The 14,362-nt window shown below is 43.8% G+C and overlaps 1 protein-coding gene across 4 annotated transcripts in view; it reads left to right on the top strand.

The window, feature by feature from the left end:
• The window catches only part of LOC112223153 (protein dopey-1), a 37,282-nt gene extending 24,409 nt beyond the window's left edge, over positions 1-12,873 (top strand). For all 4 annotated transcript variants that reach the window (XM_024386163.2, XM_024386161.2, XM_024386162.2 and 1 more), the window contains 18 exons: positions 910-1,021; positions 2,119-2,301; positions 2,817-2,942; positions 3,089-3,223; positions 3,614-3,669; positions 4,035-4,139; positions 4,772-4,838; positions 5,198-5,342; positions 5,725-5,804; positions 6,282-6,391; positions 6,600-6,749; positions 6,870-6,931; positions 8,821-8,973; positions 9,154-9,290; positions 9,644-9,699; positions 10,083-10,247; positions 10,589-10,718; positions 12,256-12,873. In XM_024386163.2, the coding sequence (XP_024241931.1) occupies positions 910-1,021; positions 2,119-2,301; positions 2,817-2,942; positions 3,089-3,223; positions 3,614-3,669; positions 4,035-4,139; positions 4,772-4,838; positions 5,198-5,342; positions 5,725-5,804; positions 6,282-6,391; positions 6,600-6,749; positions 6,870-6,931; positions 8,821-8,973; positions 9,154-9,290; positions 9,644-9,699; positions 10,083-10,247; positions 10,589-10,718; positions 12,256-12,564 (2,281 nt within the window). In that variant the 3' untranslated portion in view covers positions 12,565-12,873. The remainder of the gene's footprint in view (positions 1-909; positions 1,022-2,118; positions 2,302-2,816; positions 2,943-3,088; positions 3,224-3,613; positions 3,670-4,034; positions 4,140-4,771; positions 4,839-5,197; positions 5,343-5,724; positions 5,805-6,281; positions 6,392-6,599; positions 6,750-6,869; positions 6,932-8,820; positions 8,974-9,153; positions 9,291-9,643; positions 9,700-10,082; positions 10,248-10,588; positions 10,719-12,255) is intronic.
• The last annotated feature ends 1,489 nt before the right edge of the window (positions 12,874-14,362 follow it).

Here is a 14,362-nt window from a genome sequence, read left to right as displayed (position 1 = left end):
ATAGTGGGCACATTTGCTATTTAACGCAAACAGTTTTTGTGACAAAACCATCGGTACAGTTGAAAATGAGATGAATTCACATTGAACTATAGGTTTCTATTCGGTACAAATTTAAAAGGATATTTCAAGATTTTGGCAGTGAAGCCCTTTTATCTATTTCCCCAAAATCAGATGAAATTGTGGATACCATTTTTATGTCTGTCTCTGCATCCAGTATGAAGGAAGTTAGAGGTAGTTTCGTGAGCCAATGCTAACTAGCATTAGCGCAATGATTTCAAGTCTACAGGAACACCTAGCATGCTTGCTGTTCCCATAGACTTCCAGTCATTGCGCTAATGTTACTTAGCAACTTCCTTCAAACTGCAAACAGAGACATAAAAATGGTATCCACAAGTTCATCTGGCTCTGGGAAAGTAGATAAAGGGCTTCATTCACAAAATCTCAAACCATCCCTTTAAGAAGAAAGAAAGATACCTTTTTATGTTCTCTACGTCATCACGTAGTGCTTTTTATTCACAAGTCAGTTTGGTGGGAAAATGCGCATATTCTTTTATGCAGATTTTTGAGTATTCATCTGAAAATCTGTCGCCAATTGGATGAACCTAGCTGAGTAAAGTGAAATATTTGTATGAGGATGAATTGGTTAATTTAAGTGCATATCCAAGGCAATAGATTTACAGCTGATTTGTAGCAGAGGGAATGTTTGTAAGAAGTTAGGTAAGTGATGCTGCCACAAGATGTCTCTCTTGACCAGCAGTTTCCTCAATTACCCACCTTTTGACTAATGCCTTTGTGGATTCTAAATTGTTATTGTATATTCTATGACAACATGAATTGTTTATGGCAAAATAGTTTTTTATACCAAATGATGACTATTAATTTATACTTTCCCCACTATCCCTCTTCCAGACCTCAGTGGATGGCCCTGTGCATCCCCCCAGATTTGATTCTAACAGTACTGGAAGGAGTGACAGCTATCATCCACTACTGTCTACTGGACCCATCCTCCCAGTACCACCAGGTGAGGGCGCTAGTCAGCCGCACTGCACTGCCAAGTAGACAGACATGTCATATCTGCATTGATTTAATGCCGATGTCACTTATTTACACATCGATAGACCTTTGTTTATATTGCACACATGTATCTAAGAAGGATGGCATTTTCTGTACAAATCTACACAACCTACTACACCATTTTCAAAGTGAAAGAAAATGATTGGACTTTTTCCCAAATTAATAAATAAAAAACTAAGATGTCATGATTGCGTTTGTCTTCACACCCCAGAGTTAATACTTGGTGGAAGCACCTTTGGCAGCCATTACATCTGTAAATCATTTTGAAGAAGATTCTACCAACTTTGCACTTAGGGCAACATATATCCATTGTTATTGACAAAATTGCTCTAGCTCAGTACATTTGGTTGGGAGTCATTGATGGACAGCAATATTCAAACAGTGATTGCTATTATCATGGCTATTGTGGTAGCAGCATCAAGTTATGGGTATGCTTGTCACCGGCAGGGACTTGGGAGTTTGTCATGATCAAAATAAATATGAAAGAAGCAAAGCCCAGGTAAAAAGTTAGCGGGAAACCCAACGTAGTCTTCTGAAAACCAAACCCTGGGATAGAGTTTTATTTTTCAATGTAACAATTACACAAGCTTTAATGCCAAAGACACACCAGAATGGCTTTCTAAGAGGTGGTGAGTGTTCCTAAATAGTCCAGTCTCAGTCCTGACTTGAAAATCTGCTTGAAAATGTAGAGTCAAGATTTTAATATTGCTATCCAACAATGACTCCCAACCACATTGATTGAGCTTGAGCAATTTTGTGAAAATTTGGCTGCCAATGTTGCTTCCACCAAATGTTAACTCTGGGGTGTGAGGACATACACAATCAATACATCTTCCTTTTACATTTTTGTATTAATTTGTTAATGTTTCTATAATTTTTCTTTAACTTTGAAAATGTGGGGTAGGTTGAGTATATTGGTAGAGGAAAAAAATTGGATGTAATCTCTTTTTAGATGTAATTTTAAGGCAGATAAACGTGAAGACTGCAATGGGGTGTGTAGACTTTCACTAGTGACTGTATCTCCATGTCCCTGTCGCCTCTCAGCTGCAGGTGAGTGTGGACCAGAAGCACTTGGCGGAGGCTCGCTCAGGGATCCTGTCCATCCTCCACACCATCATGTCCTCTGTCACCCTGCTGTGGAGCGTCCTGTACCAGGCCGACAACACAGACCGGCCAGCTGCCGCCTCCGCTGTATCCACTTCCAACATCAACCTGGGATCCACCAAGGTACTGCGGTTACACACTGACCCTAAGCCTTTTCACAGTACTGAATCGAACTAAGGCGAGCTAAACCAAGCTGTACTGAGCTGATCTGATTACTCACTCATCCATCCATAGTTGCTATAACTGAGCTGAAATGGACAATGTAATAATAGCCATCAGTTTGGTCTAGGTCGACACGATACTGTGAAAAGAGTACCTGTAGTTGATACCTAGATCAGTGGGGGGGGTGTACTTAGTTTAGCATGTGTTATAGTGGATGCAGCAAACTGCTTATGTTACTAGCTCTTAACTATATTGCTCCTAAGGACCCTACAGAGTGTGCAGTACTGTGTGGTACTCCTGATTTGAGGATTTGACTAAGCATCCGTTAGCGCTGGACTGGAACAAAAGCCTGCACAACATGTGGGTTTCCCCAGGACTCGCACATTGTTCAAGGAGAATGGACCGTCCACTGCCTGTCGGCCTGGTCTTATTTCTGGCACTACATAGAGCGCTCAATCTTTCCTCTTTCTCTTCAGAACTTGCGTCAGCAGATCCTGGAGCTGCTAGGCCCCATCTCCATGAACCACGGAGCCCACTTCATGGCAGCTATCGCCTACGTGTGGAACGAGAGGAAGCAGGTCAAGACCACTGCCTCTTACAAGGTAAGCTCCAGAAATCAACATGGTAGAAACCGTTACTAAACACCTACATTTTGGGTTATTAGTGTGGTTAATGGCGGTGCGCCGAGGTCTCTTACCCTGCCTGTGTCCATGTTCGCGCATGTGTGTGTGTGTGTGTGTGTGTGTAGGTCATCCCCACTGCCAGTGAGGAGCAGTTGTTGTTGGTGGAGCTGGTGCGGTCGGTCAGCGCCATGCGTACCGAGACCGTGATGCAGACGGTCAAAGAGGTCCTGAAGCAGCCGCCGGCCATCGCCAAAGAGAAGGTTGGTGCTGCGGTCTCCCAATAGCCTGGAATCTAAACTGACATGCTCTGTTTTACCATTAAAATAAAGCAAATTAGTGTCCCAATACATATGCTTAGATCACACTGTGCTACTCTAACCTTGTTACAGTTTATGACTATATTTAAAGCTGCACGACTCCTAGCCTCCTGCTTCCATTAGTCCTAATTCACCCTAATGCAGGTCCTCTGTTACTGTTACATTGGACAGATGCCATCTTATTGTTACAGTATATCAAAGTAAATTGGCAGCTTCCCTGCCACGGCCTCATTATTTTCTAATTAAATGTAGTTCTGTCCAGTGTTACCTCTTCCTCAACCCTCTCTCTCCCTCTCTCACTCGTCTTCCCTCTTTCTCACCGTCTCGCCGTAGAAGCATCTGTCTCTGGAGGTGTGCATGCTGCAGTTCTTCTATGCCTATGTTCAGAGGTGAGACCAACAGACCTCCGCCTGTCTGTCAAGTGTGTTAAGCCTAAGTAGCAAATATATGTGATCCTAAGACGATCCATGCCTGGAAGACGTGTACCATCTGAGTTTTCCCTCTTTGGTAGTTTAGTTCATGTGATGTCATGTTTAGTTTGACATTTTTGTTATGTCAAGTGTGTTGAGCATGTAGAATAAAATCGAGTTCAATTCAGATAAAACCCCTGAATTTTGTTAGTCCAATTCATTGAGTTCTGTAGCTTTACTATTATTGTTACTAAACTGTCTATACAGGTGTCTTACTTAAATGAGTACTTGACCCATCATTAGAACATTGTTTGTGACTGTGTCCTTCTTGTCTGTCTATGTAGGATCCCTGTGTCCAGTCTGGTGGACAGTTGGCCGTCTCTGCTGGCACTGCTGAAGGACTCTATACAGCTGGGGCTGCCTGCTCCTGGACAGTTCCTCATACTGGGGTTAGACCACACGCACAGACACAGACACAGAGACAGACAGCCTGGGTAGGCAGTCATTGTAAATAAGAATTTGTTCTTAACTGACTTGCCTAGTTAAATATACATTTAAGCAATAAGGCCCGAGGAGGTGGGGTATATGGCCAATATACCGCGGCTAAGGGCTGTTCTTGTGCACAACGTGGAGTGCCTGGACACACCCCTTAGCCGTGGTATATTGGCCATATACCACAAACCCCCAGGTGCCTTATTGATATTATAAACTGCTTACCAAAGTAATTAGAGCAGCTGATATACCACAGCTGTCAGCCAGTCAGCATTCAGGGCTCGACCCACACAGTTTATAATTAGCTAATAATCAAGTCGGAGGAGGGAGAGTCTTGCAAGCTAGCTTTGGCACTGTGCTGTATATGCCAATATCCAACGTGATGTTGTGAGCCTGTTGCTTGGAAGCTACACCCACAAAGGAGGAGAGCTCTGCGATTCCTTACTACTCTGTAGTTTTTGGTATAACTGCGCTTTACAACGCTCTCTGAGACACTGCCCTCTCTTACTTACACCATCACTCTCTTCCCCTTATGTACCCTTTACATACGCAGCCACCAGACTAACCTATCCATCTGTCTCTTCCCCAGAGTTCTGAATGAGTTCATCCTCAAGAACCCAAACCTAGAGAGCAAGAAGGACCAGCGGGAGCTGCAGGTAAGCCTCAGTCCCATGCAAAAGGATTCACTATTCTTCTGTCTTTAAGATGACATAATTCACAATTCTTATCTTCTAGATAAGATCATATTAATCGAGGTAAAAGCCCCATCGAGGACCACTTTTGATTCAAGTGTTTTGAATAATACTTTTAAGTGCTGTCCCCTGGGAATACAATGTACCTATTGCTGAATATGTTTTTACCCAAATAAATCAAATTCAAGACTTCCGTTCCATTATTTACCCCAGCATACCGATTAGATTGAAGCAGTGTATTGGGCATGCATTTTATTTAAGTGGTATGGTAGTATGGTTATTGTAATGAAGCCAGTATGATTATTCACCGTGTGTGTGTGCAGGATGTGACCCACAAGGTGGTGGAGGCCATCGGCACCATCGCAGGCTCCTCTCTGGAGCAGACCACCTGGCTGAGGAGGAACCTGGAGGTCAAGGCCTCACCACAGATCATGGTGGACGGGACTAGCCTGGAGCAAGACGTAGAGGGTAGGACTGATGAGAGGACCCTGGCTCTCTGTGCTAGTTGTGTACAATATGTCAGCTTCGTGATCATTGGGGCACCGGATTCTTATTGGACAAGTCCAGGGTAGTCTCTCCCTGTTTCAGTCAGTTTTCTTCCGTTTGGTCCCTAATGAACACAACCTTAATCAGGAATGTGCAGATTAGAGGTGTTTGTTGTGTGACTAAATGTATGGCTGTGTTTTCAATATCCACACTATCATACCACTTAGAATGACCCAATGTATTGGGAATGCATTCAAAGGGGTACATTATGTTAGTGTGGATATTTGATCGTGCACACAAACAGCATGTGTCTGCATGTGTGTGTGCTGGGTATGATATGTCACTAATGGTGTGTGTGTTTCAGATCTAATGCTCACAGTGATGGAGGCGTCCAGTTTTACTCCATCTGTGTACAGCGTTCACGCCCTCACACTGCTAGCGGAGGTAAAACACCCAGCGCACTGTCTGGCCGTCTGTCTGTCGGTCTGTGTCCATCCGTCTGTGCATCCTCTCCACTCGCGGCTACCAACAGCCTTGCTTCTGCTATTAGGACCCACACACAGTCTACTCTCACTCAGCTGATTTACGATCAGCTCTCCCTCCCCCAGGCCCAACCTCAATCATTATTAGCAAAGCAATACATTCTTCCCTGGACACTGTTGCTGCTGAAGCCAGATAGAAACTGGAGGCTCTAAGTGTGCCTCTCTTGCTTTAGTGTTATAAACAGACCTCCCTCTCCGTTGTTTAGGCTTATGTCACTCTCATGTGACCCGTTTTACTCATTGCAGTGCATTGGTGTTTATTGGTCGGTTGATGTCTGCTGTAGTGCTAAGTCTTATGACTTTTTAGTGTAGTACGCTTTTGTCATGTATCCTATCTGAACAGTGCAGAGTATTGATAGTAGTGATTGTGTGTTGTCAGGTGCTGGCCCATCTCCTAGACATGGTGTTCTACAGTGACGAGAAGGAGAGGGTGATCCCTCTACTGGTGAACATTATGCACTATGTTGTGCCCTACCTCCGCAACCACAGGTAAGGATGGACCAGCCAATACACTACACTCCTTCACTAGAGCCTAGAGCACGCCCAGGTCCTCAGTTAACACGAAATAACATGCCCATGGGATCTGCCAAGGAAACACTCCCAAGCTGTATAACTAGGGCCTAGTATTTCCTGGTCAGGTCATATCTGGGTCCTATCTCTAATGTGCAGTGTGTCTCTGTGGCCTCTTCCCTGGCAGTGCCCACAACGCCCCCAGCTACCGGGCGTGTATCCAGCTGCTGAGCAGCCTGAGTGGGTACCAGTACACCCGGCGGGCCTGGAAGAAAGAAGCCTTCGACCTTTTCATGGACCACACCTTTTTCCAGATGGATTCGTCCTGTGTCAGCCAGTGAGTTGAGCATTGTTGAGTGTGTGGGGGAGGGGAACGATGGGGCACGGGGATTGTGTAGTTTTGTTATGTGCTTCATATAATAGGATTCTATCTGAAGTCCTCTCCTGTATTTTCCAGTTGGAGAGCCATCATTGACCATCTTATGACCCACGACAAAACCACGTTTAGAGATCTAATGAGTAAGTATAATTGAGTAGCCTGATTTTTCTAAATGAGCATTTCTGTGTGTATATAATTTATGTGTATAGTTGTATGTGAGCTCTACAGGTAGATATTATATTGGAACTGTTATAGTAAAAGCGAACCACTGCTTTTAATCAGGGCAAGGTGACCGGAAACATGACCGAATACAAACAGTGTAGCTATTCCCTCCGCAAGGCAATCAAACAAGCTAAGCGACAGTAAAGAGACAAAGTAGAATCTCAATTCAACGGCTCAGACACAAGAGGTATGTGGCAGGGTCTACAGTCAATCACGGATTACAAAAAGAAAACCAGCCCCGTCACGGACCAGGATGTCTTGCTCCCAGGCAGACTAAATAACTTTTTTGAACGCTTTGAGGACAATACAGTGCCACTGACACGGCCCGCAACCAAAACATGCAGACTCTCCTTGCACTGCAGCCGACGTGAGGAAAACATTTAAACGGGTCTCAAACCCGCCCTGTGCAACTGGGTACTGGACTTCCTGACGGGCCGCCCCCAGGTGGTGAGGGTAGGTAACAACATCTCCACCCCGCTGATCCTCAAAACTGGGGCCCCACAAGGGTGCGTTCTGAGCACTCTTCTGTACTCCCTGTTCACCCACGACTGCGTGGCCACGCACACCTCCAACTCAATCATCAAGTTTGCGGACGACACAACAGTGGTAGGCTTGATTAACGACGAGACGGCCTACAGGGAGGAGGTGAGGGCCCTCGGAGTGTGGTGTCAGGAAAATAACCTCACACTCAACGTCAACAAAACTAAGGAGATGATTGTGGACTTCAGGAAACAGCAGAGGGAACACCCCCCTATCCACATCGATGGAACAGTAGTGGAGAGGGTAGTAAGTTTTAAGTTCCTCGGCGTACACATCACAGACAAACTGAATTGGTCCACCCACACAGACAGCATCGTGAAGAAGGCGCAGCAGCGCCTCTTCAACCTCAGGAGGCTGAAGAAATTCGGCTTGTCACCAAAAGTACTCACAAACTTCTACAGATGCACAATCGAGAGCATCCTGTCGGGCTGTATCACCGCCTGGTACGGCAACTGCTCCGCCCACAACCGTAAGGCTCTCCAGAGGGTAGTGAGGTCTGCACAACGCATCACCGGGGGCAAACTACCCGCCCTCCAGGACACCTACACCAGCCGATGTCACAGGAAGGCCATAAAGATCATCAAGGACAACAACCACCCGAGCCACTGCCTGTTCACCCCGCTATCATCCAGAAGGCGAGGTCAGTACAGGTGCATCAAAGCAGGGACCGAGACTGAAAACCAGCTTCTATCTCAAGGCCATCAGACTGTTAAACAGCCACCACTAACATTGAGTGGCTGCTGCCAACACACTGACTCAACTCCAGCCACTTTAATAATGGGAATTGATGGGAATTGATGTAAAATATATCACTAGCCACTTTAAACAATGCTACCTAATATAATGTTTACATACCCTATATTATTCATCTCATATATATACGTATATACTGTACTCTATATCATCTACTGCATCTTTATGTAATACATGTATCACTAGCCACTTTAACTATGCCACTTTGTTTACATACTCATCTCATATGTATGTACTGCACTCAATACCATCTACTGTATCTTGCCAATGCCGCTCTGTACCATCGCTCATTCATATATCTTTATGTACATATTCTTTATCCCCTTACACTTGTGTCTATAAGGTAGTAGTTTTGGAATTGTTAGCTAGATTACTTGTTGGTTATTACTGCATTGTCGGAACTAAAAGCACAAGCATTTAGCTACACTCGCATTAACATCTGCTAACCATGTGTATGTGACAAATAAAATTTGATTTGGATTTAGTATAGTAGTTAACGTGCGTGTGTCTGCAGCTCGTGTGGCGGTGGCTCAGAGCAGCTCTCTGAATCTGTTCTCTAACCGAGACGCAGAGCTGGAGCAGAGAGCAATGCTGCTCAAACGCCTGGCCTTCACCATCTACAGCAGCGAGGTGGACCAGTACCAGAAATACCTACCTGACATACAGGGTAAACATGCACATGCAGACAGCATACAGACAGGCATGCACACAAACACATACCCCTGCTTACCAACACACACACACGCCTCTAAGAAATAAACACACACATCCTTCTGTTTTCAAATATTTACACACACACACAGCGATGGAGTATTGACTTATGAGTGTGTGTGTGCTCCCCTATCAGAGCGGCTGGTGGAGAGTCTGCGTCTGCCCCAGGTGCCCATCCTCCATGCCCAGGTGTTCCTGTTCTTCAGAGTTCTACTGCTGCGCATGTCTCCTCAACACCTCACCTCACTGTGGCCCACCATGATCACTGAACTGGTGAGAGACACAAGAGCACGCTACAAACATACACCACAAAAAAATGTACGCACTTAGTCTCACACACACACACACACACACACACACACACACACAAGCGACAACTGCCGATGAACAGCCGGAGGAAGGCCTACGATAGAATTTCCAAGATAATGTAGGCTTTTTAAATCAAGTATTGAGTGTCTTGTTTGGATAAGTAAGCCCCACTGTTATTCTTGCAATACTTTTCGATTGCCGAGTTGTGGTTGTCATCCCCTTTGTCTCAAACTACTGTACTATAGATCGTCGACCAAGATAATAGATTGTTATATATAATCCTTCTCCTATTTACTGATGTGTTTCCTCCCTCTCAGGTTCAGGTCTTTTTACTCATGGAGCAGGAGCTTACTGCAGACGAGGACATGTCAAGGTAACTGTCAGTCCACCAAATGGGAGTGGACATTGATTAATACATGACAATGAGAGTGTGTGTTTTTCCTGCCATAGAAATGTGACTTGATGATGATGGATTGGATTTATCGAGTTTTCAGGTGCTCAACGCGCTTTAGAATGTATGGTGGGGGAAACATCCACTACCAATGTTATCTTCAACCTGGGTGACTTTGTAGGGCTGGTTTCCTGGACACAGATTAAGAATAGACCTGAAATGTAAAAGCATGTTCAATGGAGATGCTCATGTTCAATGGAGTCCAGGGCTAGGTTTCATCTGTGTCCAGGAAACGGCTCCGTACTGTCTTGAGTCTATGCTGTGTGTATGCATTGGTCATGTTTCCATCTGGGTTTGACCTGTAGGACGTCAGGTCCATCGGTGGCTGGCCTGGAGACCACCTACTCTGGAGGGAACGGTTTCTCCACCTCCTACAACAGCCAGCGCTGGCTCAACCTCTACCTGTCTGCCTGCAAACTGCTGGACCTGGCCCTGGCACTGCCCTCAGAGAGCCTGCCCCAGTTCCAGATGTGTGTACTAACCCACTACTCCTGCCTGGGTTCATACACTCCCATGCAGTACATTTATCTGAAGGCTGTAGTGCACACTGTACTGTTTCATTTATATTTATATAAAAGGTTCAAGCACATAGATTGTGTTTCACAACGCATTAAAGTATGTTGCAACACTTTTACCCAATGAGATCCTCAAGACTTTTTGCACTATCGTACTGAACGAAATCATTCAGTGATGGCTCATATATTTTCCTGTCACTTTGTCCTTTCCCTCATAAATTGTGTGTTTTTTGCTCAGATGTGTGAAAAGGTTCATGTGTGTGTAATGTTTGGGCATTGGCTGTGTTCTTTCCCAGGTACCGCTGGGCCTTTATCCCCGAGGCATCTGATGACTCGGGCCTGGAGGTGAGACGACAGGGGACCCACCAGCGAGAGTTCAAACCCTATGTTGTCCGACTAGCCAAGCTGCTGAGGAAACGAGCCAAGGTAACTGCTCTGGTCTACCTTCAGAGCAATGTGTGCAAGGTTGGACAATGACCCACATTAGTAAAAAATGACCAATCCCAATGACCATGGTAACTTGAGCTATTACTGACATTTGGGACAACTTACTGTACCCCTAAGGCCAGCAGTGTAAGAGCCTGGACACAGCAGGCTGAAAATCTTTCCTGAAGGCTATCAGTGGGCGAACATCAGGTGCAGTCCCACACGGTGTGTTCCAGGGGCCACCTGCCAGGTGGTCGAGAGTGATGGCAGTCTTTTCACGATTCAACATGTAGAATCTTGGAGGAGCGTCAGGAATAGCTTCACACCCTTGAGCCAATCAGAGCGCTTTCCCCAAGTGACAACAAAAATGAAACTTGAGAAATGTAAATGTCATCTGTAGCCTGAACAGTGTGTTCCAGCAGGTTTTGTACTTAATTTGTGTAAAAAAATATATTTAAAAAATGAAAATGTTAGAAAAATTCTGGCAGACAATCCAGTCAGATAATGGCACACCAACAAAGCACATACACTACCGTTCAAAAGTTTGGGGTCACTTAGAAATGTCCTTGTTTTTTAAAAGAAAATCACAAAAAAAAGTCCATTAAAATAACATTAAATTGATCAGAAATGCAGTGTAGACATTGTTAGTGATTTTGTATTTGACTATTGTAGCTGGAAACCGCAGATTTAAAATAAAAAAAATAAAAATGGAATTATCTACAGTACAAAGGCGTGCAGAGGCCCATTATCAGCAACCATCACTCCTGTGTTCCAATGGCACATTGTGTTAGCTAATCCAAGTTTTTTCATTTAAAAATCTAATTGATCATTAGAAAAACCTTTGGCAATTATGTTAGCACAGCTGAAAACTGTTGTCCTGATTAAAGAAGCAATAAAGCTGGCCTTCTTTAGACTAGTTGAGTATCTGGAGCATCAGCATTTGTGGGTTAAATTACAGGCTCAAAATGGCCAGAAACAAAGAACTTTCTTCTGAAACTCATCAGTCTATTCTTGTTCTGAGAAATGAAGGCTAGTCCATGTGAGAAATTGGCAAGAAACTGAAGATCTCGTGCAACACTGTGTACTACTCCCTTTACAGAACAGCGCAAACTGGCTTTAACCAGAATAGAAAGAGGAGTTGGAGGCCCCGCTGCACAACTGAGCAAGAGGACAAGTACATTAAAATGTCTAGTTTGAGAAACAGACGCCTCACAAGTCCTCAACTGGCAGCTTCATTAAATAGTACCCACAAAACACCAGTCTCAACGTCAACAGTGAAGAGGCGACTCTGGGATGCTGTCCTTTTCGTTTCCAGCTATAATAGTGATTTACAACATTAACAATGTCTACACTGTATTTCTGATCAATTTGATATTTTAATGGACCAAAAAAAATTGCTTTTCTTTCAAAATCACGGACATTTCTAAGTGACCCCAAACTTTTGAACTGTAATGTAAATATAACATATTCATAGCTGTATAAAGTCACAACTTTTTGCTCATTCTGCTGTCGTCTGTTTCCATCCATTCGTCCATAGAAGAACCCAGAGGAGGACTGTTCCCTGCGTACTCTGTCCTGGGAACGGGGCCACCTCACCCTGACACTCTACATGATCCGCAGCATGGAGCAGCTCCTCCCCTTCTTCAACCTGCTCAGTCAGGTGTTCAACAGTAAGGCCAGCAGCCGCAATGGCCCCACCCACACCACCGCCCCTAGCCACTCTGGCAACTCCTTCCCCAACAAGGAGGGCAAGCTGGAGAGCCAGAAAGTGTTCTGGAGCCGGGCACGGCAGAACATTGAGGAGATGGTGGAGAAAGACTTTCTAGAGGGCCTTATCAAGACGTGAATATGAGGGACAGATGGAAATGTATTTTCCCAAGCGATATATATTAATAAAACTAATCTTGTATATAATGGAACATATTAGGGACATAAACCATGGGAACTAAAAATGAATGAAGTTTGTACATTTTCTTTTTCTCTTTTTGTATTTATGACTGTATTTTACTTTTCAAAGGCTTTTAATTATTTGTATATACAGGGCAGCTGTGAAGACTGTCTTTGGCAGTTTGTGTATGCCCTCTGGGACAATGTGAAGATGCTGTGCAATTCTATATTGTTGTGACTTACTGAATTAAAGGCATCATGAGATCCACATGCAACTGTGTGTCTCGGTCTCACCATCACCATGGACAGACATGTTATTTGAAATGTTTCAAGCATCATAGAGTGGAAAGCTCTTAAAGGTCCAGTGCAGCTGTTTTTATCTCAATATCACATTTCTGTTTAGCAATTAAGTACCTTACTGTGATTGTTTTCAATTAAAATGGTCAAAAAAGAATAACTTCTTGGTAAAGAGCAATTTCTCAAGCAAGATTTTTGCTAGGACTGTCTGGAAGTCATCTGAGTGGAGAGAGAAACTGAAAGCTAGCTGTTATTTGCAGAGAGGTTTGGAACTCTCTTTCTTATTGGTCTATTCACCAGGCAGGCCAAAACTCTATCCCACCAGCTGAAATTTCAGTCTTTTCAAACCGCTGTCATGCTGAAAGTGTGTGGAAATACATAAAACACAGGAAAATCATTTTTTACTGCACTTTGCCTTTAACATGTTCTCTCTCATATTGTACATAAATAGTGTGATTGATTTGTGCCATTTTTATGTGTGATTTCATATATAGGGTTGGGGACAGAAGCTGTAATTTGTGCTTATTTTGGCTTCATGACTAATAGAATGAATAACTAGAATGTTGCCACATTTGTGGTATTAGATAGATTCAAAAAAGACAAGCTACAATAACATTAGTATAATAAGACTAATACATTCCTCTACAAGGTCTTGCAGCAGGAGGATTTTTTGGAAGTCTTCCTCAGGCATGAAAACATCCTCACAAAGAGGGAGCGCTTGCATGGTTTCTCCTGTGGTTGAGAGGTGGATTTTCTGGCAATATGTACAAACGGTGCTAGGCAGGAGAGAGGGTTGACATGAACATGAATTTGTGTCTGTCAAACATTTTCCTCCCAACTTTAAGATTTACTGTAATGACTGTCCATGTTGAGGCATTGGAAGTACATTAAAGGCCGAAACATTCTTGATTGGCAGAATATATTGTAAATATTTGTTTCATTTTATGTACACAGTTAAACATAACCATATACTAAAAGGGTCTTAATGTATGGACTCACAAATGCAATAGTCCTCCTCGTGGACAATCTTAGCCTGGTCCTGTGCTGCCTCTGAGGCCTGGCTGTTCTTTATATATATATATATATACAGTGCCTTTGAAAAGTATTCAGACCCCTTCACTTTTTCCACGTTTTGTTAGCTTACAGCCTTATTTTAAAATGGATTAAATAGGTTTTTTCCCTCATCAATCTACACACAATACCCCATAATGACAAGGCAAAAACTTTTTTATCTTTTTTTGTGCTAATTTATTAAAGATAACTGAAACATCACGTTTTCTTAACTATTCAGACCCTTTACTCAGTACTTTGTTAAATCACATTTGGCAGTGATTACAGGCTCGAGTCTTCTTGGGAATGACGCTACAAGCTTGGCACACCTGTATTCGGGGAGTTTCTCCCATTCTTCCTTCATGTCTGGGCTCTGGCTGGGCCACTCCAGGACATTCAGAGACTTGTCC

The sequence above is a fragment of the Oncorhynchus tshawytscha genome, linkage group LG23, assembly GCF_018296145.1.
Source record: "Oncorhynchus tshawytscha isolate Ot180627B linkage group LG23, Otsh_v2.0, whole genome shotgun sequence".
In the NCBI taxonomy this organism is placed as follows: Eukaryota; Metazoa; Chordata; class Actinopteri; order Salmoniformes; family Salmonidae; genus Oncorhynchus; species Oncorhynchus tshawytscha.
The sequence above is the reverse complement of the archived record's forward strand: the minus strand, read 5'-3'. Positions and strand labels throughout refer to the sequence as shown.